The sequence below is a fragment of the Sorex fumeus genome, unplaced genomic scaffold, assembly GCF_029834395.1.
Source record: "Sorex fumeus unplaced genomic scaffold, SorFum_2.1 ptg000006l, whole genome shotgun sequence".
Taxonomy (NCBI): Eukaryota; Metazoa; Chordata; class Mammalia; order Eulipotyphla; family Soricidae; genus Sorex; species Sorex fumeus.
The window spans coordinates 57,610,502-57,633,809 of record NW_026606063.1 but is presented as its reverse complement, the minus strand read 5'-3'; the positions used below and the strand labels follow the sequence as shown (position 1 = coordinate 57,633,809).

General features: G+C 47.8%; 1 protein-coding gene across 1 annotated transcript; it reads left to right on the top strand.

Annotated features, from left to right (window-relative positions):
• Positions 1-9,492: 9,492 nt before the first annotated feature.
• On the top strand, positions 9,493-14,026 carry ITPRIPL1 (ITPRIP like 1). The gene is made up of 2 exons (XM_056124438.1): positions 9,493-9,734; positions 10,793-14,026. Exon 2 carries the CDS (start codon positions 10,807-10,809, stop codon positions 12,448-12,450), a length of 1,644 nt encoding a protein of 547 aa, XP_055980413.1. The 5' UTR covers positions 9,493-9,734; positions 10,793-10,806; the 3' UTR covers positions 12,451-14,026.
• The last annotated feature ends 9,282 nt before the right edge of the window (positions 14,027-23,308 follow it).

Below are 23,308 nucleotides of genomic sequence, written 5' to 3'. Positions count from 1 at the left end.
TACTCCTGGCATGCTTGGGGAACCATATGAGATGATGAGGATTGAACCTAGGTTGGTCGCCCGCAATGGCCAATGCAATGCGAGTACTCTACCTTCTGTACTACCTCTCTGGCCCCAGATTTTTCTTAATTTTCATTTCCCCATTCTTACTAAATTGTTATTTGTAGGATTTATCTATTTTATATTAAGTTATTAGCATAGAATTATTCATTCTGTTCATTAACATTTTCACTTGACTTGATCACTTGACTTCCCGTTAATCATCGATTTGCTCGAGCGGGCACCAGTAACGTCTCCATTTGTCCCTGTCGCATGCTAGTGTAGCTTAATGGCGTCTGTTCGTTAGTGACGCCTTCAGGGTCAGGGGAATGAGACCTATTGTAATTACTGGTTTTGGCATATCGAATACACAATGGATAGCTTGCGGGGCTCTGCCGTGCAGGCCGAATACTCTCGGTAACTTGTCAGGCTCTCCGAGAGGGATAGAGGCTTTTTGGGATGGCCTCTAATTGCCCTTAAAATTTAAAATGTAAAATCATTAAAATTTTACATATGTAAAAAGAGAAATATATAGATTTGGAAAAAAAATTTATCAACTTATCATTGATTTACAGTTTTGTGGAATTTTAGGAGTTCAGAGTTCATCTATGTGTCTTGGTGTCACCACCTCCACAATTAAATTTTTAAAAAAAGCTCTTTCATATATGGGACATAAAGAAACATAGTAATGGAACAACAAGTGAATAAGATCATCAGAACTGGAGAATTTGTCTATAGAACTGAGCTTACAGGGGAGTGAGGGTGGTTGGGAGGGTCCTTGGGACACTGGTGGATGCAAGAGAGTTTTCTGGTGATAGATGTGGTGCTGGAATGATGTACGCATGAAAATAAAATTAAGAGCATTGTAAACCCTGATGCCTCAATAAAAGTGGTTAAAAAAAAGTTCTGTCTCTCTTAAGAAAAATAGAACATTGCACTGATTTGGGGGTCTAAGTTAGTGCTCTGATTATACAGATTGTAAATCTCTCTCTCTCTCATTTTTCTTCTTTGTTTTTAGCCCATATCCAGCTGTGCTTGGGATTTACTCCTGGCTCTGTGCTCAGGAATCACTTCTGGGGGTTATTGGAGCACCAAATATAGTGCTGAGGATCAAACCAGAATCAACTATTTGCAAGGCAAACACTCTACACACTGTATTATTGCTCCACTGCCTAAACGTTCATCTCTTCTTGCTGATCTGTAATTATATTACACACTGATTCTTTGTAGTTTGACAGGGTGACAGACTGTCTGAGTTCATCATGTCAACCAAAACCTTCCATGGTAACTCACAATTCCAAAAGGCTGAATCTAAACGTTGGACATGGGAGTCTCCCGATGGACGGTTCCACAATGAAATAGACCACATCATATTCAATCGGCGGTTTTGCCTAACCGATGTTGCTGTTGTCCCAAAATTCCAAATGGGATCAGACCACCATCTTCTTCGTGCAAAATTCTACCTCACAGAACGAGGAGAAAAGAATGCAAGGTTTAAGAAGAGGACTCCCAGAACAACCACCAACTGGGAACTCTTTGGCTCTGTTGCGGCAACATGGGAAGATGCCGTCATTGACAACATTGATGAAGAATACGATCGAATGATTCAGCACCTCCATGATTGTGCAAGGAATGCCAAGAGAGAGATAACCACAAAAAACCGTCTTTCTTCGAACACTCTTGAACTTATTCGCCAACGTGGCTTGGCACGTGCCTCAGGCAACCACAAGCAAACGTCCGAACTGGCAAAACAGTGCAGAGAAGCCATCAAGGATGACCTCAAAAACAGGAGAGCAGCAGTACTGGTAGATGCAGCAGAAGCTGGAAAAAACATTCGTAATGCCCGCCTGTCCTTCACCAACTACAAAACCAAGATGACTGCCCTCCGACATCATGATGGATCTATCACATCTTCCAGAAGGGCAATGGAGAAGATTATTCATGACTTCTACTCAGATCTCTTTAATAGCCACATCCACTTGCCCACATACCACATACCACATGATGGATATGTCGTTCCCAATGTTCTCCCTTCCGAAATCCAACATGCCATCTCGTCTGTAAAGAAACAAAGAGCACCTGGCCCAGACAAGATCAGACCTGAACACCTGAAGAACTTACCATCAGTACTCATCAATACATTGGCTCGACTCTTCACACGCTACCTGTCTGAATGCAAGGTTCCATCCCAATGGAAAACCAGCAAGACTGTACTACTATACAAGAAAGGAGACATCCACGACATTGGCAACTATCGCCCAATCTGCCTATTGTCTGTCATCTACAAACTATTCACTCGAGTCATCCTGAATAGGATTAGCAGAACACTAAATGAAGGACAACCATGTGAACAAGCTGGATTCCGAAAAGGATTCAGTACCATCGACCATATCCACACAGTAACCAAGCTCATTGAGGTATCTCGGGAGTTCAAGATGCCACTCTGTCTAACGTTCATTGATTTAAAGAAGGCCTTTGATTCTGTTGAGACGGAAGCGGTCATAGAAGCCCTAGCCAATCAGGGCGTACAAACTCAATACATCAGGATCCTTCGTGAGCTCTATTGCGGATTCACTACCAAGATCTCACCATTCTACAAAGAAATAATCATCCATATCAAGAGAGGGGTTCGGCAGGGTGATACCATTTCACCAAAACTCTTCAGTGCCACCCTCGAGAACATCATGCGACGGCTGGAATGGGAAAACATGGGAGTGAAGATAGATGGTCGGCAACTACACCACCTCCGCTTTGCTGATGACATCGTTCTAATAACACCAAACATCAACCAAGCGGCACAAATGCTGAACGACTTTGACCGTGAATGTGGAAAGGTCGGACTACAGCTGAATCTTGCGAAGACAATGTTTATGAGAAACAGCCTTGTTCCTGACGCTCCATTCGCTCTCAAAGGAACCACCATCTCCGAATGCAACAGTTATATATACCTAGGTCGAGAAATCAACATGATGAATGACCTGGCACCTGAGTTGCGCAGGAGGAAGAGAGCAGCTTGGAATGCCTTCAAGAGCATTGAAGAAATAACTAAAAGGACAAAGAACCTCCAGCTACGAGCACATCTCTTTGATTCCACTATTCTTCCTGCATTAACATATGCCTCAGAGACCTGGACCCTACGAAAACAGGATGAGAACACTATTCGGGTCTCTCAAAGAGGAATCGAAAGAACTATGCTTGGAATATCACGATTCACTCAAATGAGAGATAGAATCCGGAGTTCTGATCTTCATCAACGCTCAAGAATCAGGGACGCTGTCTCATTTGCCAAGACATCAAAAATCAGATGGGCTGGACACGTAATGAGGTTTACAGACAACCGCTGGACTAGAGCCATTACTGATTGGATTCCACGAGACATCAAAAGATCACGTGGACGCCCACCTATAAGATGGTCAGACTTCTTCGTCAAGACCCTAAATGATCGGTTTGAGGCTCTACATGTTCCTAAAACGAACAGATACCATTGGGCTGCGCTAGCACGCAACCGGGATGAATGGAGACGTTACTGGCACCCGCTCAAATAAATCGATGAATAACGGGGATTAAGTGATTAAGTGATCAGTCACTTATCACTTAAGTGATAAGTGACTGATTCTTTGAGAATGTCTTTTATATAGTAACTACCAAATATTGATTGATTAATCCTCAGCCTAAGATTTTAATTGAACATTTTATTTCACAGAAGGCATTTCTATGATTAAATTCTTTTCTTGATATTTGCCTTCTAGTATATCAACACAGTAAGAGTTAATTATTGAAGACTTTGTGAAATACACTCAATTGCAAAATTAAATGTATTTTAAAATTTAGCATTGCCATGTTGGAGAGATGGTGCAGGGATTAAAGCATTTACCTTGCCTCCTACAGAATCTTGGTCATATATCCCCTCTCCCCAAGCATTGCAGGGACCACTCCTGAGCACAGAACCAGGAACCTTTAGGTGTGGCACCCCCATTGAAAAATAAAATATAGCACTTCCTTTAAAAAAGTTGTTCTGGTGGGTCAGAGCAATAGTACTATTGCCAGAGCAATAGTACAGTAGGAGTGTGTTTGCTTTGCATGGGACTGACAGGGGTTCTATCCCCAGCTTCCCACATTGTCTACCAAGCCCTCCAGGTCAGAGCCCTAAGTACCACTGGGTGTGGCCCCAAAACCAAAACAAACAAAATTGTTCTGGGAGCCCCACATAGCAGTGAGCATTTCTGCTGGTATTAGAGATCAAACCCAGCACCTTAAAAATGCAGGCATCATAAGCGAAATGAGTCAGAAAGAGAGGGATAGACATAGAAAGATTGCATTCATCTGGGGGATATAAGGTAACAAAGTATGAGATTAATACCCAAGAATAGCTGAGATCAGCACCAGGAGGATTACTCCGTAACTTAGAGGCTAGCTGGGTATCCTAGAGGAAAGGGCAGTTCAGATAGAGAAGGGAGCACCAAATAAAGGATGTTTGGAGGATCCTCCCAGGAGGGGATATGCATGTCGAAAGTAGACTATGGACTGAACATGTTTGCCACTTAATGCCTCTTTTGCAGACCACAACACCCAAAAGGAGAGAGAGAACACAGGGGATTGCCCTGCCACAGAGACAGGGGGGATGGGGGGATGGGGGTGGGAGGGATATTATCCATGGTGGTGGAAAATGGGCACTGGTGGAGGGATGGGTATCTGATCATTGTATAATTGAAACCAAAGCACAAAAAATTGTAAATCTACAACTTAAAAAAAATATAAAATAAAATAAAGGGAAAAAAAATGCAGGCATCTTTTCCACCATTTGAACCACAATGCCACACATGAAATGCTTTCCTTTTTTTGTTTTTCTTTTTTTTTTTTTCCCAGACGCACCCAGCATTGCTGAGAGGTGATTCCTGGCTCTGCATTTAGGAATTACTCCTAGTGGGTCTGAGGAAACGTATGGGATGCTGAGATCAAATCTGAGTCGGCCACATACAATGCAAGCACCCTACCCACTGTACTCTCTAGCCCTACCTGAAACACTTTTCTTCTTACATTGGTATCTGATGAACTAGAACTCTAGTTTGAGATCTGAAAGTATATCTGCTGAAAATCTATGTGGAAATAGGCATCTTGTTTCTTATTTTATCTTTAGATAACACAGGAAGGACATTACTTGCAACTCAACATTTGTTGAAAAGATTTCACCACAGATTGTTTCATATTTATACACATTTTGCTTTGTGATTTTAGTTTGAAGCAACAATAAAACCTAATTTAATAGTGAAAAAAAAAAGCTAAAACAGAGGTTGGAGTGACAGTGCAGTGGATAGGGTATTTGCCTTGCACACAGCCAACTCAGGTTTGATCCCTGGCATCTCCAAGCAACGCCAGGTAGTAATTCCTGGGTGCAGAGCCAGGAGTAACCCCTGAGCATCATCAGGTCTGACTCAAAATGCAAAGAAAAAAAACCCAACCAAAACAAACCAAAAAAAAAAAACAGTAAAAAACTGGGTTTTACTTTCTTTTACTAAGAAAGCCAACACTAAAAATATTTAACAGAAGAAAAAAAAGCTAATTTAACAGTAAAAGGTAATCAAGTCTGCAGCAAAAGCTAATTTTTGGTCATTCAGTGCTCATTGCTCATTTGCTCATTCAGTTGAGGGCAGTTTCTATTTAGAAAAATTTTCATCTTAGGTCCAAACTCAAAAAGAGATTGTAAGTTAATATGCAGTAGGGCAAGTCGGGATATTCAGCATCTATCTCTAGTAAAAAGCCACGAAACTAGTTTTTTTTTTTAAAGCAGGGATGAGATGGGGGCTAGCAGGGGGCCAGAGTGAGTCAGTATCCATTGAAAGTCAATATCCTTTTACAATAACAAATATGTTTTTATCCCCCCTTTTGTTTTTGGTTTTTGGTTTACACCCAGTGATGCTCAGAGGTTACCGTAAGCTCTGCACTTAGAAGTTACTCCTGCCAGTGATCCAAGGACCATATAGGATACTTCTAATTGAAGCCGGTTTCCCAATGTGCAAGGCAAACATCCTACCTGCCGTATAATCGCTGTTTTTTTTTTTTTATTTTCCCCTTTGTTGTTGTTTCAATAAACGGAGTCACAACTACGATTTGAGCATTGCATTTGATGGTAATGCTCGCACACTTGGTTGTGGTGCTCACAATAGTTTGAAATGCTTGCAAATTTAGTTATGGTACATGCTGGAGGTCATCCACTTTTAGGTCCAGCGCTCACATTTTCAGCAGTGGTATGCCAGATTTTTCATTCTGCCGGGGCAAGATCCACAAGACAATGTGGTAGGTGGGGGTAGGGATCAAACTCTTGCCTCATGCCTGCCATGCTCTCCCAGACTGATTTTTCCAAGTTCATGAGTAAACAAAATTCACCATTGATACTACTGGCTTGCTAATACATGATGAATTCAAGTATTTAACATGCTGCTGGGTATATGACTCAGTGGAAGAAAGTATGTGTCATATGTAGGGTTCTGGGTTCCATCCCTGGCATCACACACACACACACACACACACACACACACACACACACACGAACAGATATTTCACACAAGGTTTATGCTCCTTATATAATAGCCATAGATATAAGCCCTTACATTTTCACACACTGTAAACATGTAAACAAGTCTTTGAGGTTCCTTATAACTATAGCTTCCTAGGACCAGAGAGATAGCTTAATAGACTGAGCATGGACTTGGAATAAGGGAGGCCTAGTTTTGATATCTGGCACCAGCACAGCTGAAGGTCAAAAAACAAAACAAATCAGGAAAAAAAAGCAAACGAGAAAAAAATCCCAACCCACCTACCCTCCAGCCCCCCAAAACCCTTACATGTTGGGCACAGGCTTTGTTTTGTTTTGCTTTTCTTTTGTTTGTTTGGGGGCCATACCTGGTAATGCTCAGGCATTACTCCTGGCTCTCCAGGCAGTGCTTGGGGGGAACCATAAGGGGTGCTGGGGATTGAACTTGGGTCGGCTGCATGCAAGTGCCCTGCTCGCTGTACAATCTCTCCAGCCCAATGGACATACACTTTGCATGCAGGAGCTCTGGATTCGATCCTTGGCACTACATGATCCTCTGAGCACCACAGGAGCAATCCCTGAGCTATGCACCAGGGAAGCACCAGGTACTACCTGAAAAAACAAAACCAAAGTGGGGAAAAATATCCTAATAGGACTATATTCAAGCTTCTAAACACCAATTGTTTGCATGTTCTATAATGTATTTTGGGGGGCCCCAGAGATGAACCCCCAGAGTAGAGCACCTGCCTTGGAAGCATAAGTTTTTAAGTTTGATCCCAGCACCACCCCAGGTGCCAAGTTCAATACCTAGGGCACTGCCTTAGGCATCCCAGTTTCTACCCCTCACTCCCTCATGGTAAAAACAATCATAGCACTGTAGCACTGTCCTCCCGTTGTTCATCAATTATCTCGCCTGCACGGCAAAGCCTGGCAAGTTACCCGTGACGTATTCAATATACCCAACACAGTAACAACAAGTCTCACAATGGAGACGTTACTGGGCCTGCTCAAGTAAAAAACAATCATAGCAACACCAAAAAATGACACAGGAAGAAAAGGATGAGAACTGAAATAAATGTAATTTTTTTTCATCCTGACATCATGATGTAACTTTAAAAGCAATAATTCTCACATGTGAGGCTTCAGTACCCCCAAAATTAGTAGTAATCTGTCATTCAGGTTTATGAAAGGTATGTTTTCAGTTTCATCACAGTCAACCAGAGATAGACTTCCCTGCTCCTTAGTCATATAGGCCAGTTTTTTTAAAAATTCTGTCCAAGCTGTTTGGGTCCTTGATGATTTGCCATTTGTTTAAAGAGGACTGAAGCTTGACAGTCTTTTATTTTTAATTTTTTGGGGTCACACCGAGAGATGCTCAGGAGTTACTCCTTGCTCTGCACTCAGGAATAATTTCTGGTGGTATTGGGGTGGGGAGGGGAGGATCTCATCGAACTGGTTGGCTGGTTGCAAAACAAACACCCTACAGGCTATACTATCACTCCTACCCCATGACAGTCCTTTTAACAGAGGGACTTTAGTCTCAAGAGTTCATTGCCTTCCTTTCTCCTTGGGTTCTTTCTGATAAAGATCATTTTCAGGAAATCTATTCTGCTGGTGATTGTCAGCAGGCCTTGAGGCTTGTCCAGTCACAGAACTTTATCAGATTCTTGGTTACTATCTTGGAGTGATAGCACAGTGGGTAGGGTGTTTGCCTTGCACGAGGCCGACCTGGGGTTCAGAGAGCCTGGCAAGCTCCCTGTGGTGTATTCAACAGTAAGAAGTCTCACAATGGAGACGTTACTCGTGCCCGCTCCAGCAAATCAATGGACAACGGGAGGACAGTGCTACAGTGGTTACTATCCTGTAACTTGAGGATTCTTGTTTTGTTTTGTTATTGGTTTTTGGACCATACCTTCAGCTGCTCAGACCTTACTCCTAGCTCTGCTCAGGGATCATCCTGGAGAGGCTCAGGGGACCCTATGGGTTGCCAGCATCCAACTGTGCATGTATGGTCTGCTGTGTGCAAGGCAAGCACCTTATTCTTCTACTATCTCTCAGGGCCCCAAAGCTTGAGGATTTGTTTTTGTTTGGGGGGGCCACACCCAGTGGTGCTCAGGGATCACTCCAGTCATGCTGGGGGGGACCATATGTGGTAGTGGGGATCAAACGTGGGCCTGTTGCGATAAAGGCAAGTGTCTGTCCGCTGTACTATGGTTCCAGCTCCATGTTTGAGGAGTTCTATCTCCACATGACCGGTGGAGGTCAGGCAAGTAGAGGTGAGGCAAAGCCTTAAAGTGGTGCTGTCTGGTGCTTTCACAAGGGAATCTCTTTGATAGGAGAAAAGGGTTGGGGAAAAACACCTAAATCTGGGTGTGGGCTAAGTGAGGTGCAAGCTGACACCGCACTCATCTCCGTACCATTTTGCGCAGAGCGGCGCTAAGTGGATATTACATTCTTCCGCTACCTGCATCCTTGTGGATACCTAATTATCCATCAGCATCCTGGCACCGAAATCCTGTCAGTATATTCCGCACAGAGCGCAGCTGAGCGAAAATGACAAGACAGCTCTGCCTGACCCCTGACCCATGAGACTTGAGGCCGGGCAGCTGCAGCCTAAGTGCCCCCGCCCCCACCCCAGGTCTCCAGTGTGTGGCCGCAGCAGCCGCAGTCAGAGCTATGCGATCCGGCTGGGGAGCAGAGGATCAACCTCGCCAGCGTGGGACTTGGACTCGGTGGGCGGAGCTTGGGCGGGGCTGAGTGGGTGGAGCTTCGCGCTGGGATAGGCGGGACGGGCGTGGCTCAGTGGGCGGGGCTTGGACGGGGCCTAGCGGGAGGGAGGAGCTTGCCCCGGGGTGGGCGGGGAGGGCGTGGTTTGGTGGGAGGGGCTGGGGCGGGGCGGGGCGGAGCCTGGACGGCGGGAACCCGGGAGCCGGCCGGCGCCCGCGGAGCTGTGCGCGGCACGGTGCAGCCTCGGCTGCCCTAACCTGACAGCCGATCCGATACACTATCGTAGAAACATGGTGTGTTCGGTGGGAGAAGGGGTCGGCGCCAGACCCGCGGGAGGACCTGACGAGGGCTCCGGAACCCCCAGCCCGCCGAGAAGAAGGCGGGCGCGGTCAGGCCGCGCTGTCTCTTTAAGACGGTGTTCCTGCTAACACCGACGGTGAGTGAGTAACCTGCCCCCAGGTCTGGGGAGAAACCCAGCGGAGGCTGGGTCGGATGGGCGGCAGAGAATTCTGATCTCTGGGAGTGGACTTTGGGGAAGTTATGGATGGGGGAGGGGCACACAGCCCCTGGATCCGCAGTTCCCTGGTACCTCGTAAATTTTAACAGGGCTGCTGGAGAGGTGAAACCAAGCCAGGTCAAGTTCCCAAGGGAGGAGAGGCCCCCTACCTGGCCTCTGCGTCTACGGCATAGTTCTGCTTGACTAGGTAAGCTCAGGAGCTTGCAAACTAGTGGAATGAATGCAAGAAGCCTTTGTGAGGGTGGAGGTGGCTGGGAAAGGGTGCGAGGGAGGCAGAGGAGCTGATGACTGCTGGCTCACCTGCCTTAGGCACCCGTGCTAGGGGTTCCTGGCCCAGAGCTGGAACCGCTTGCCTATGAATGGGCCCAGACCACCTGAGGAGCATCTGGCCTTCCCCGAGGCACCTAGGGGAGCACAGCAGTAAGCAGGGGGCAGGGAGCCCCAGTCCCATGGCTTTGGAGCCCTTGGGAGGAGAACCGAGGGACCGGATGACATAGGCTGAGCAGAAGGATTGTGAAGTCACAGAGGAAGCAGGATGCCTGGCAGGAGGAGGCCTGCAGCCCTGCGGGCCAGTGCTTTGTGCTGGAGGAAGGGAGACTCAGGAGCAGCAGGCAGGACTGGTGCCCATAGTGAGCCGATGAGTCGGGTGAGGCCACCCTACCTTAGAGGTTCCCCCTCCCCATCCTGCACTGGAATGAAGGCAGCCCCTGTCCACACTCTGGGCGCCTAACTGCCACCCACAGCAGGCGGAAGGAAAGCAGTAGAGATACTGAGTGGCATAGCCTGCTGCTCCTCTTTCTCCCAAACCTGGGCAGGTCTCCTTCGCTCTGTCCAAGCCCCAGTTCTATGAAGCTTCCTGTGACTCCTGCGTAGTTACCATCCAGGATCTGGGGTGCCAGGGACCCGGGGGAATATGCCCAGGAGAGCAGAGGAGTCCAGAAGAGCCCCCACTCATTCCCGCCCTCCTACTTGTGCAGATGCGGAGGCCTCCATGGCTGTGATAAGCCTTCTGTTCTTGGCAGTGATGTATGTTGTTCACCACCCCTTGATGGTCAGTGACCGGATGGACCTGGACACGCTAGCCAGAAGCCGGCAGCTGGAGAAGCGAATGAGCGAGGAGATGCGCCAGTTAGAGATGGAGTTTGAGGAGAGGAGGCGGGATGCTGAGCAAAAGCAGAAGGCAGAGAAATTCTGGAGAGGAGACCGTGACGACGAGGAATTAGTGCTGGGCAAGAAAGACACGGGGTGGCTGTTCCAGGCCAACCGGCCGGGCCCCATGGGCTGGATGCTGGGGAACCTGTGGAACGCCGGCCTCTTTTGCCTCTTCCTCATCTTTGAACTCGTGCGACAGAACATGCAGCACGAGCCGGCCTATGAATCCAGCAGTGACGAGGAGGAGGAGGAAATGCGCCTGGTGCCTGTCACCTCCTCCAACTGGCTCGCTGGCTTCCCTTCCCGGGACACCCTGGAGTCCTTTTATAAACACCGCATCCACAATGCCATCCGGGACTTGCCCTGCACCTGTGAGTTCGTGGAGAGTTTCGTGGATGACCTCATCGAGGCCTGTCGGATGCTCGGCCGCCGGGAGGCTCACCCACACTTGGAAGACTGCCTGGGCATTGGGGCTGCCTTTGAGAAATGGGGTACTGTCCATGACACCCAGGCATTTGACATCCTGGTGCCCATCGCTCCCCCGCAGGGCATGATGTTTGTGTTGGAGATGCGGGATCCGGCCCTGGGCCGCCGCTGCGGCTCTGTGCTGGTGGAGTCTGAGTGTGTCTGTAAGCACGAGAAGCTGCTGGGGGATGTGCTGTGCCTGGTACACCACCACTACCGGGAGCGCCCTGCCCACTCGGGCATGTGCAGCAGCTCCACCAAGGCAGCGCTGTGCACCGCCTCCTACTTGGACGTCTACAAGACCGCCCAGTGGTTCCAGAAACTGTTGAGCAATGCCTGGGCCCTTGTGGCCCACAAGTATGACTTCAAGCTCAGCTTCCCGCTGTCCACCACCTCCTGCAACCTCCGGCTGGACTACCGCTCAGGCCGCTCGCTCTCAATCCGCTTGATTTTGGGGGTGCAGCGGGAAGACACCTTGGTCTACCTGGTGAGTCAGGCTCCTGACCAGGAACAGCTCACCAGTGTAGACTGGCCCGAGTCCTTCGCGGCTTGTGAGCACTTGTTCCTGAAGCTGGTGGGGCGCTTCGCTCCCGAGAATACCTGTCACCTCAAGTGCCTCCAGATCATACTCAGTCTCCGGGGCACCAAGAACTTGCCTCCTGGAGCATCCCCTCCCATCCTCACCTCTTACCACTTTAAAACAGCACTCATGCATCTGTTGCTACGACTGCCCTTGACAGACTGGCAGCCAGACATGATTTCCCAGCGGCTCCAGGACATCCTTTGGTTCTTGGGTCGGGGCCTCCAGCAAAGGTCACTCCATCATTTCCTCATTGGAAACAACTTCCTGCCCCTCACCATCCCTATCCCTAAGACATTTCGGAACGCGGAGCCGGTCAATCTCTTCCAGCACCTGGTGCTCAACCCCATGGCACATTCACAGGCTGTGGAAGAGTTCCACAGCCTTCTGACCCAGGTGAAAACTCTGCCTTGTGCCCACGTGGCGGAGAGAATTTAAGGTAAAGACCATTAAAAAGGGGGGAGAAATTATTTCTGACTCCTCAGACTGCAAAAGATTTTTTCAGATACATCAGTGGTATTTGGGACCTTCCCTTTGCCAGTCAGGGCTCTGATAGCTAAAGATACCCTAAGGAGTAGCTAGGAGAAGGGGCCCAACCAGCAGGGCCTCAGCCAAGGCAGGTGCTCTGAGGTATCTCTTGACTTCAGTCTAGAGAAATCTTTGTTCTGTGAGGATCTTGTTTCTCAAGTGTTGCAATTCAGAGGGAGCCTGTGAAGTTGTACTTTATTTCAACACTGGAAGTAAAAGACAATGAGAATACTTCCACTCTAGTTTATTTCTTCTTGTGAATGATTCCTAGCACATTCCTGTCAACCGGTTTCCTTACTAATTCCATGTTCATTAATTTAGTTCACATCCAAACTAATGGCACTCCGTTTTATCCCAAATACTCTGATGACAACTTCTTGTATTTTAGGATGTAATTTTTCAGACTACACATCTGAAGATTAAAAACCAAGATGTTTATTTTCCATGTCCTTAATTTAGTTAATTTTCATAAATACAGCATTTAAAATTGCAATTAACAGAACTTCTTAGCATTGATGCACAAATACTAAGTGAACGTCTCCAAGTGAAAAAGGAATCAAGATAACCTGTTTACTATAATTAACAAAAGCTAATATCTGTGTTGACTTTATTAGAACCCAGAAGAAAGATTATACAATCCTTAGTCAAGGACAGTACTTTCGGGGTCTCTGAATAGTCACAGTTTCTGGGGAGTGGGGGGGAGAGTCCTTTTGTTTGTTACAGCTGTGCTTTGTCAATCGGATAATGTCTTTGATTCTCTTCAGAGATGACAAAGAGGTTCTTTGAACTATGCTCGAGGTTCTGCAAAGCAGGTTCATCACAATCCAGGCTCAGTGCCAGGGTTGGACAGGAAGGACTGTAAAACAGTCCAACTCTAACAAAGTCACAATTCTGGAGATAGTCTTGGTGTGGTGTCTCCTTCTTTCAAAGCTCTGGGCTTCTTTAGTAGTGTTAATGATGTGACTATCATTGTGGGTGTGGTTGTTTTGGACATACCAGTGCTGTTCCTGACCAGTACCATTGGGAAGGAGAACATGGCCTCACAATGAACTTGACCGCAGCAGGAATCAGATGCTGGGCTTTAGGGCTTTTGCTGTAGAAGTTTTGCACCTTGCCTTGGCAGAAATCAATTACTGGTGTCCCAGGACCTGATGCCAATCAATAGTTGGGACTCCTACTGCACAGTAGCTCCTGGGCTCCTATGCTGCCTGGTGGTCTCTGCCAGACATTGCTATCAAGTTAAGATCAGTGAGGTGACTTCATTGCTGGTGGGATTTGGGGGTGGTGAAGACATTTTTTTGTTTGTTTGTTTTAGATGTCTTCTGGTGTTTCAGTTCCCTATCAATAAAGGAGGCTATTTTCTGTACAACCGGAATCTATTCAATGACACATACAGCAGTCCAACATTCTCACATGCCTGTTGCCAAGTAGTTTGTTTTACCTTCATCCAGAACATCCTGGTATTTCTCAATACACCGTGAACCAGTCTGCTCTGTGGTTTCCCAGTGGTAGGACGAGTTAGCTAAGAAAGAATAATTCAGAAAGTTAAGGAGCACCTAAATTATTCATTTCTCTGGTACCCAAATCAAAATAATGAGCCACGTGAAAAGATCATAAGGGGCTACAAACAACATTCATGAGTGCTCTAGAAAGTATAAACTTGTCCAGTGTGTGTGTGTGTATGTGTGTGTGTGTGTGTGTGGTGTGATATTTAAGAACTGTGGTTTCTAGTCCAGTAAAGGGTGAGAAAGAAAGCATCAAGTTATGAGCAGGCAGGAGATTACAAAGGGAATGGTCACAAAACTTGGGTGGAGTGCAGGGAGGAGTAGAGACAAAAACAAGAAATGATGGAAAGACCAGAGCTGTAGCACTCTGGGAATACTTTGACAATGAGCAGGGAAAGTTGTCCAGATCTTTCGGAAGCTGAGCTTTATTGTTAAACAATACCTGGCCAGCACCCAGGATATAACAGCAGTTCCAGTAAGGGGATTACTTTGTATAGACAGTGGTCCAGGCACTGCTTTGCTTTTTATTTGGTAATTCATTTAATTACACTAGAGCCAGAGAGAAGAGAGAGCTCAATCGACTGAATGCAGGCTTAGCAAGGGGGAGGTCCCAGTTTGGTCCCTGGCACCACTTGGACCCTCCAAAGCACTATTGAGAGCAACATGAGAGCATGTTGACCAGGAGTAACTTAAGTATTACTGGATGTGATTAAAAAAGAAAAAAAGGTCCAGCGGGGAGAGGGTGGTCTTATTCTATAACTCTACGATGTGGGCACTTAACCCCTCCAATTTTATTTTGGGGGACCACAACCTGTTGTGCTCAGGGCTTACTCTTGCTATGCTCAAGGATCACTCCTGGAAGACTTGGAGGAACATATATGTTTCCAGGGATTGAACCAGGGTTAACTGCATGCAAGGCATGCACCTTACCTGCTCTACTCTCTCGGGCCCATTTTACCAGTGAGGAAACGGAACACAGAAGGGATATATAACTTCCTTACAGTCACAACTAGATCCTGGCAATAAATGGCAGGTCCTGAAAGGAAGAACCTAACCTAGCAAGCTGGTATGCTTAGGAATAAAACAAGATATTGGAGTTAAGAGAGCTGGAGTGATAGTACAGTGCATAGGGTGCTTGCCTTGCATAAGTTGAACCCAAGTTCTATCCCCAGCGCCACATAGGGTCCCCCAAGCCTATCAGGAGCAATCCCTGAGCCAGAGCCAGGACTAAACCCTGAGTGCCACTGGGTGTGACCCAAAAACAAATAGGCTCACTTGGCAGGAGCTCATGCTCTACATGCATGCAGGAGACCTGGGGCCATCTATGATAGCACATGTTCCTTCCAGAAACATGAGTAGTGATCCCTGAGCATTGCTGAGTGTAGCCCATAAACTAAAACAAAAAAGTACTTGGAAAAGCAAAACCAAAAGGTTGAAGAGGCCCACGCAAGCAGTGCTTAGCGATCAGAAATCAAACCCAGGGCCTCGAGGCATATGCTCTACCATTTGAGCTACAAAATGGTAGCTGGTCCCAAAAGCACTATAATTATTTTAACATAAAGGGCTGTATGTTGGGGAATTCTAGAAGACAGAAATTGTTGGTTCTTAGCCCAGTCAGGAGGTCAGGAATTTCCTATCATACAAAAATTAAAGGCATTTGCTCAGAGGCAAATTTGAATGCAAAAGCCATTTGAACTGTGTGCCTATTGAGCGCCAATGACATCATGAACCATTACTTAAGCCAGCTGCAGTCCAGAAGGTCAGGGCAAATTTGAGGCCCCACATTACTTATTTGGGTAGCCAGCTGGTGACACACATTCCTCACCTGAACAGAAACTGCTGCCTTTCATTTGGGTGAACGAGAATCTGGTGAAAGTTACATGGGTATCGGGGCTCGGGCTGCTTTTCCAGCAGATAAGCGGTTCTGGGAGGGGCCCATGCTTAACTTCAGAATTGAACTTTACATACCACTGATACTGCTGACAAATCATTCAATCTTTTGGCATCCGTCCTAATTCTAACACTAACACCCCACCCCCACCCCAAACAAAGACGCATTCAGAAAGGCCCAGCCCAGGGAGATGATGATGTGGGCGTGTGGGATGGGGAGTCTGCCTTCCTGCACAAGGCGTCCCTAGCAGTCAGCTCAGAGATGCCATTCTGTTCTTCTGACAGGTTCACACTGGACAACGGTGTCCTCCTCACTGTGATTTTATTTCAGAGGTTCCTGGTTCAGTGCCACGATCACTTTCCACCCCCACAGCTTAGTTGATGCCCACATGAAATCTAGAGGACCACCTGGTCTCACTTCCCTTTCTCAAGTGTATTTGGCCTACAGAGAACAAGTGAGATGTCAGGGCCACCAATGTACACACCCACCGGCCTCCAAGAGTTCCTCTTTCTCTTTTTTACTTCCAGAGTTTAGGGGACCATTACTCCTGCTGCTTTATTCAAATATTCCTGGCAGTGCTCAGGGGACTCTATGCAGTACAGGGAATGGAGCTCTGGGTATGCCACATACAAAACCCAAGATTTGCTCCCTTAATTCCTCATTAAGGTAATATGGAAAGGTGTGTGTGTGGGAGTAGGGTCACTATATTATAATTGAGTTAGAAATGAGGTCCATAAATAAACTAAAAAGAATCCTGACCACCTCCCAAAATTGAGGTGTAGGGGAGGGTTAGTATGATGGTTGCCTTGCACACAGCCTACTGGGGTTCAGTCTCTTGCACCCCATATGGTTGAGCTCTGCCAAAAGTGATACCTGAGTGCAGAACCTGGAGAAAGGCCTAAGCACAGATGGGTATTACCCCCTCTACCACAAAATGAGGTGCAGAGACACTCTCAGCCTAGGGCCAGAGAGATAGCATAGTGAATAAGGCACTTGCCTTGCATGTAGCCAGCCTGGGTTCGATCCTTGGCTCTACAGATAATATCGGGAGCCCTGCCAGGAGTGATCCCTGAGCTCAGAGCCAGGAGACTGATCTAGGACTAGAGAGGTAGCTCAAGGAGCTAAGTACATGCTTGTAAGCAGGAGGCCTGGTCAATTCCCAGCACCACATGGTCCCCCGAGCACCATCAGGATACAGCCCCCAAACAACAACCAAAACAATCTAGTTTCCCATTTCACTCTATACATAGTTAAGCACTTGCTACAGTAAGCAGTCAGTACCAGACAGTGGAAAAACTATGAGCAAAGACGCATCTCATCTGGCAAAGGTTATAAGTTCTACTAATGCCTCCAGTCAGGACAAAAAGATCTCCCTGAGGAAGTGACTCAAGCTGAAACCTGAAAGGAGCCAACTAACTGGGTGAAGACGGAAGGAAGAAGATCTGAAATGGAGTATGTCATGTGTGCAGGGCCCTGTGGTATGGGAGAGCATGGCAGCGGAACTGGAGAAGAGTACGGGGTTGATGCTTGCCGTACATTCATTCCATCAACCCTGGTTCAATCCCCAGCACCACTTAAGGTTCCCTGAGCACTGTCAGGAGAAACCCGAGTCCTGCAGAGTGTGGCCCTGCTCCTTTTCCCTCCTCCCTCCCCCTCTTTCTGTGCATTGGTCAGGGGTCACTCCTAATGGGTACAGAAGATCCTATGGAGTGTGGGGCATTAAGCCAGGGACCTACCTGCTGTACGATCTCTGAACTCCCAACTCATTTTCCTCTTTTTAAATTCTTCATCCCCTTCTCCCCCGCCCCCCACCCCGACCATTTTCGGCCCTGAGGATAAACCCAGGGCTCCTGCGTGCAGCGCCCTCATTCCAGTCCCTTGAGTCCTGCCCCCAACTCTTTTTTTTTTTTTGGAAAGGGTAACATATTCAAGAAGCTTTTCACAAAAAAAGAAGTATGAATAGTAAACGATTTAATTTGTTATTTATTTTTGCTTTTTGGGTCACACCCAACAATGCACAGGGGTTTCTTCTGGCTCTGCACTCAGGAATTACCCCTGGCGGTGATTGGGGGGACCATATGGGATGCTGGGAATCGAACCCTGGTCGGCCGCGTGCAAGGCAAACGCCCTACCCACTGTGCTATTGCGCCAGCCCCTAATTTCTTTTTTTTTTTGTTTTTTGGGTCACACCTGGTGGTGCACAGGAGTTACTCCTGGCAGTGCTCAGGGGACCATATGGGATGCTGGGAATCGAACCCGGGTCCGCCGCGTGTAAGGCAAACGCCCTACCCGCTGTGTTCTCTCCAGCCCCCGACCTAATTTCATTTTTTAAAGTCCATTTTGTACCTGTCCTCCGCTAGCCGTTGCTCCCTCCCACCTCTGTCTCACACTCTCGAGCCCCTTAAGTGCTGCCCAGGCCCCGCAGTCGCTAAGGGAACCCGGTCGCTTTTCCCAGAATCCGCCTCTCCCATTAAAAAGTCAATTCCAGGAAAGTGCCGCCCCGCCCACCTAAACTGGGTTCCCAGCGCCCACTTCCACCTCGAGCGCTCGAAAAGACGGAGTTCCACATACTGCAGGGGTGTCCCTGAAGCCCTACAATTTGTTCACTCGCGGGACCCGAGGCCGGAAACGCCCTCCCACCGCCGCCTCGGGAAGACCCCGCCCCAAAACACATCCGCCCGCCGGTGCCTCCCGCCTCACCCGAGCGCACTGCGCAGGCGCGCCCGGGCCCCGCCCACACAGCGGGCCAGGCGTGCGCAGGCGCGCGCCGCCCTGCTCGTGACGTCACCGCGAACGTTGCGGCGCCCGCGCGTCTCGGCGCGCAATTTAAAACCTGCTGCTGCGCCGGCGGAGACGCGATGAGGCCTCCCGGTGCAGGTGAGCCGCCCGGTGCCGCGGCGTGCGGGGGGCCGCGGAGCGGGGCTGCTGGCGGAGCGGGGCGTGCGGAGCCCCTCGACCTCGGCGTCTCTTTTGGCTTTTGTTTGGAGGAGAGGGTGGGGGTTGGGCCCCAGCCGGCGGGGCTGGGACCAGGCTGCTCCCGCCTCGGTGCCCAGGAGGGACCAGCCACTGGACACCACGGCCGTCGGGGGTGCTCTGCTGCGGCGCGGGGGTCGCACCTGGGCGTCGCGGGCGACCCGAGCGCCGCGACCCCTCGGGCTCGCTGCGGGGGGGCTGTCAGCCGCGGGGGCGCGGCCTGGCGGGCGGCGGGGGCGGAGCCTCGGGGCGCGCGCAGCTGTTTCCCCGGAGTCGCCGCCGCGGAGGCCCGAGTGTGGGTCTTCCTCCCCCCGGCCTGTTGGTCAGCGGGCCAGCGTTTCGCCGCCAAGGTGGTTTTCCCGGGAAAACGCGTGAATTCAGGGCCATGGAAGTGTTGTGGTTGCCGCTGTGCGCTCAAGACTCGTGCCTTTTATTTTTTTTTAATTTTTTTAATATGTAGCTGCAGAATATTGATGTATTTATTCAACTTACGTTTATTATTTACAACATTTACATTGATTTATGTTTATTTAATGCACCTATGTTAAACGTATATATATTTTCTTTTTTTAAAAATTTTTATTAGTGAAACACCATGAGGTACAGTTGTAGACATGCAGATTTTTGTGCTTGGGTTTCAGTTCTACAATGATTGAGTACCCATCCCTCCACCAGTGCCCATTCTCCACCTCCAATGCTCCCAGTATCCCACCCAACTCCCCATCCCACCCCATGCCTTTTATTTTTTTAACCAATATTGAGCGATTCCTCCTTCGAGCCAGACCTTCCATCTGGTGCAGAGATAGAGGAGAGGACGAACCACGTAAGGACCACAGAGATGGTGCAGGAGGTCAGGGCCTTGACCTGCACGTGGCTACGGTGCCCACGACCCCGTTTTGAATCCCTGTCACACTTAGAGGATCTCTTGAGCACCGGCGCCAGGAATGGCAGCTGCTGAGTACGGCTCAGTATGGTCCTAGCTCCTCCTCTCTCTGTAAAAACAAACAAAAATTCTAAACTAAGAGCAAACTAATCTGGTTCCAGCCTCTGGAAGCTTATTTTCTAGTTGGAGGGACAACAAAGCAAACCAGTTACAAATGAGACTGAATGCTGGTTGAGAGTAGGAGGGTGCCCCGAGGGGCCCCTTTGGAGATCTCGGAGATCTGTAAACCTAGGCTGAGGACTGTATATTTCACCTGAAAGTGCAAATTTGGGCAGGCAGGAAAGAACCTGGCATGGGCTAGTAAGAGAGGATCGTGACCGAATGTCTTGAGTGGAGTGGAACAGGTGGTTCCTTGTGGTTCCTTGTAAGAGATTTGGAAATCTAAGTTATGTTTTGGGCATGATAAATGACCTACTGAGTAAAAGTAACCACCTGAATAGGAGTTTGACATTCATGGAAATAATGGGCTTCTCCGGGAAGTGGCCCATTCATTAAAAAAAAATGAATTTGGATGTCTTCATATAGGTTGTAAAACCAAACCACTGGAACAGGTTAGAACATTTGGGTCAGAGAGGTAGCTCAACTGGCTGGGGAGCATGCGTGCTTTGCTCCAGTTCTGCACAGGCTAGAGCTTGCCAGCCCCACTAGGTGGCCATCAAGCCACACCTGAAGCCCTCTTGCCCAAAGCACAGAAGTTAATCCCTACCACCTGATTTCTCAGGGAACCATAGATTCAGGCTGGAGGGAGGAATTGCTCTTTTCAGGAAAAGGAAACTCTTTTCAGGGAACGAAAGTGCTAGGCCTACCCAGGCCTTACAGGTCCTTGTCCTCGCCACCCCCCCCCCCCCCCCAAAAAAAAACAATTTCAGGAGGAGCCAGCAGTGAAGTAAAATAGATTTTAAGGGGCCGGAGTGATAGTACAGTGGGTAGGGCATTTGCATGTAGCCGACCTGGGTTCTATCCCTGGCATCCCATAATGGTTCCCCTGAGCACTGCCAGGAGTAATTCCTGAGTGCAAAGCTAGGAGTAACCCCTGAACATCAGCATGTGACCCTAAAAGAAGAAAAGAAACCCAGGTTTTAGGACCAGAGCAATAATACAGCGGGTAGGACATTTGCCTCGCACTCAACTGACCCAAGTTCTATCCCCAGCATCCCATATGGTCCCTCGGGCACCACCAGAATAAATTCCTGAGAGCAGAACCAGGAGGAATCCCTGAGCATCGCTGGGTGTGACCCCAAAAAACAAACAAATTAATAAAAACATTTTGTTTGGAGGTTTTTCGAAGTAAGGGAAAAAGAAGCAGAGAGAGCCTTGAATGGCCTTTAAGACCGGCTTTTATATGACTGTTCTTAGGGTTGTGGTGGTCTGAGTTTTCTGCTAGAGGTGAGGATTCATTGCCATGACCCTTTCCTATCTACCTGCCTGCTTCAGCACCACATGACCACTCCCTCCACCCGCCCAATGACAGGTGTGACCCCTGAACACAGCCACTCATAGCCTGAATAACACTGTTTGTGGCCCCAAAGCCAAAAAAGAAAAAAGAAAAACAAGAAAATGTACAGAAAACAGCCAGACAGCCAGGACTTTTATGGAGAAGGGAAGGTTAGAGAAGCAGAAGAATGGTATCTTCGTCTAGAAGCCAGGAACATTTCAAGAAGGAAAGAGCTTGTCAGCGCTCTCAAATATATTGCTCTGGGAAGCCTGGGAAGTGATAATGAGTCCGTAACTGGAAGTTGTAGGTGATTCTGCAGGGCAGTTTGACTCCTGCCCCCTCCCCCCCAAAAAAAAACAATAAATGATAGGAATGGAGTCGGTTAGGATCAGAGCTGGATGAAAAATGAGTAGAAGGTGAGGAGATGGATGCGGAAAATGTTTGAGATCAGTAAACATCTGTTGGATAAATGGGTGCAAAATGTCAAAGTCAAAGCGAAAAATCGGAAAAAATTCTGAGAATTGAAATATGCCTCTAATTCCTTCTTGAGTTCGCATCTTAAACAAATTCTTCCTTCAGTGCGTCCTGTTTCTGTTCTAGTCTCTTCCAATGTCAAACTCAGTTCCCTAGTTTGTCAGTATACCCACATCCAAAAATACTTAGAATTCCTCTAGGGGCCAGAGCAATAGCACAGTGGGTAGGGCGTTTGCCTTGCATGAGGCGAACCCGGGTTTGATCTCCGGCATCCCATATGGTCCCCTGAGCACCGCCAGGAGTAATTTCTGAGTGCAGAGCCAGGAGTAACCCCTGAGCATTGCTGGGTGTGACCCCCCCCAAAAAAAAGTCCTCTAGAGTCTAAAAACATCTCTTCCTTTTTAGGGGGGAAGGGGGGGCACACTTGGCAGTGTTAGAGGGTATGCTATAGTGCTTGGTATCATATAGTGCAAAGGATTAACCCTGGCGTGCCTGCAGAGCGTAAGCTCCAGTCTTTTAAGCTATCCTTATGGTGGCTCCCCACCTTCCCTTTTTTTAATTTGATTTTATTTATTTTGATCTCAATTGAGAGTCATTTTAATCAAACTCTTGTGGGAAGACATCAGAGGAACATGTGACGTTCTGTCCCTATTATTCCTATTCACTCCCTTCCCTTACATGACAACCTTTTACTGTGTCTTCTATATATCTGCTTATCTGGGAGGAGGGTGGACCACACCTGGCATGCTCAGGGCTTATTCCTGACTCTGCTCAGGATCACTCCTGCTAGTGCTAGGGGGGATATGCCGTGCACTTGGGTTGACCACATGCAAGGCAAACGCACTATCTCTTTGACCCCAATAATCTTGTTTCTTGCCCTACCATAGTAGACTAGCCAAAACTAGCCACTCCTCACCTTGATTACTTTCTAGGCCTTATAATCATCAATTGCACACTCTCCTTAGTTTTAAGCACCCTACCTGTCAGCTTCAACCCAGTATTTCCTGTTCTCCTCACTCCCAGTCTTTTGAAGAGTTATTCTGCTTTTTATTGTGCCTCTCCTCTGAGGTCTCTATTCTCTTAGGTTACACTCCATATTCCATTAGTGGTATATTGCTTCTTTTTTTTTTTTTTAATTTATTTATTGAATCACTGTGGGAAAGGTTACAAAGCTTTCAGGTTTATGTCTCAGTCATGCAAATATCAAACACATTTCCCTTTACCAATACTTATTTTTTACCATGAAGAACCCCAATAAAACCCCACCCCCCACCCCTCCCCGTCCCTGTGAGGCAGATGAATTCTAGTTAACACTCTATCTGCTTTGATTAGATTCATTGTTTCAATAAAAGATTCACCACTATTATTTAGAGTTTACCCCCCCCCCCCCCCCCCCCCCGCCAAATCAGACATGCTGAAAAAGCATTGTGAAGTGATTTGCTTTCTACAGCTGGGTTCAAGAATTAAATGTTGGTTTTGGATTTCTGCTATTTTACCTATTGACCCTGGAAGTATTTCTACTGAAAGTCAGATAGTTAAGAAATTGG

Coding starts and splice junctions, on each gene's coding strand:
- ITPRIPL1 (XM_056124438.1), top strand. CDS start 10,807: ATGGCTGTGATAAGCCTTCTGTTCTTGGCAGTGATGTATGTTGTTCAC.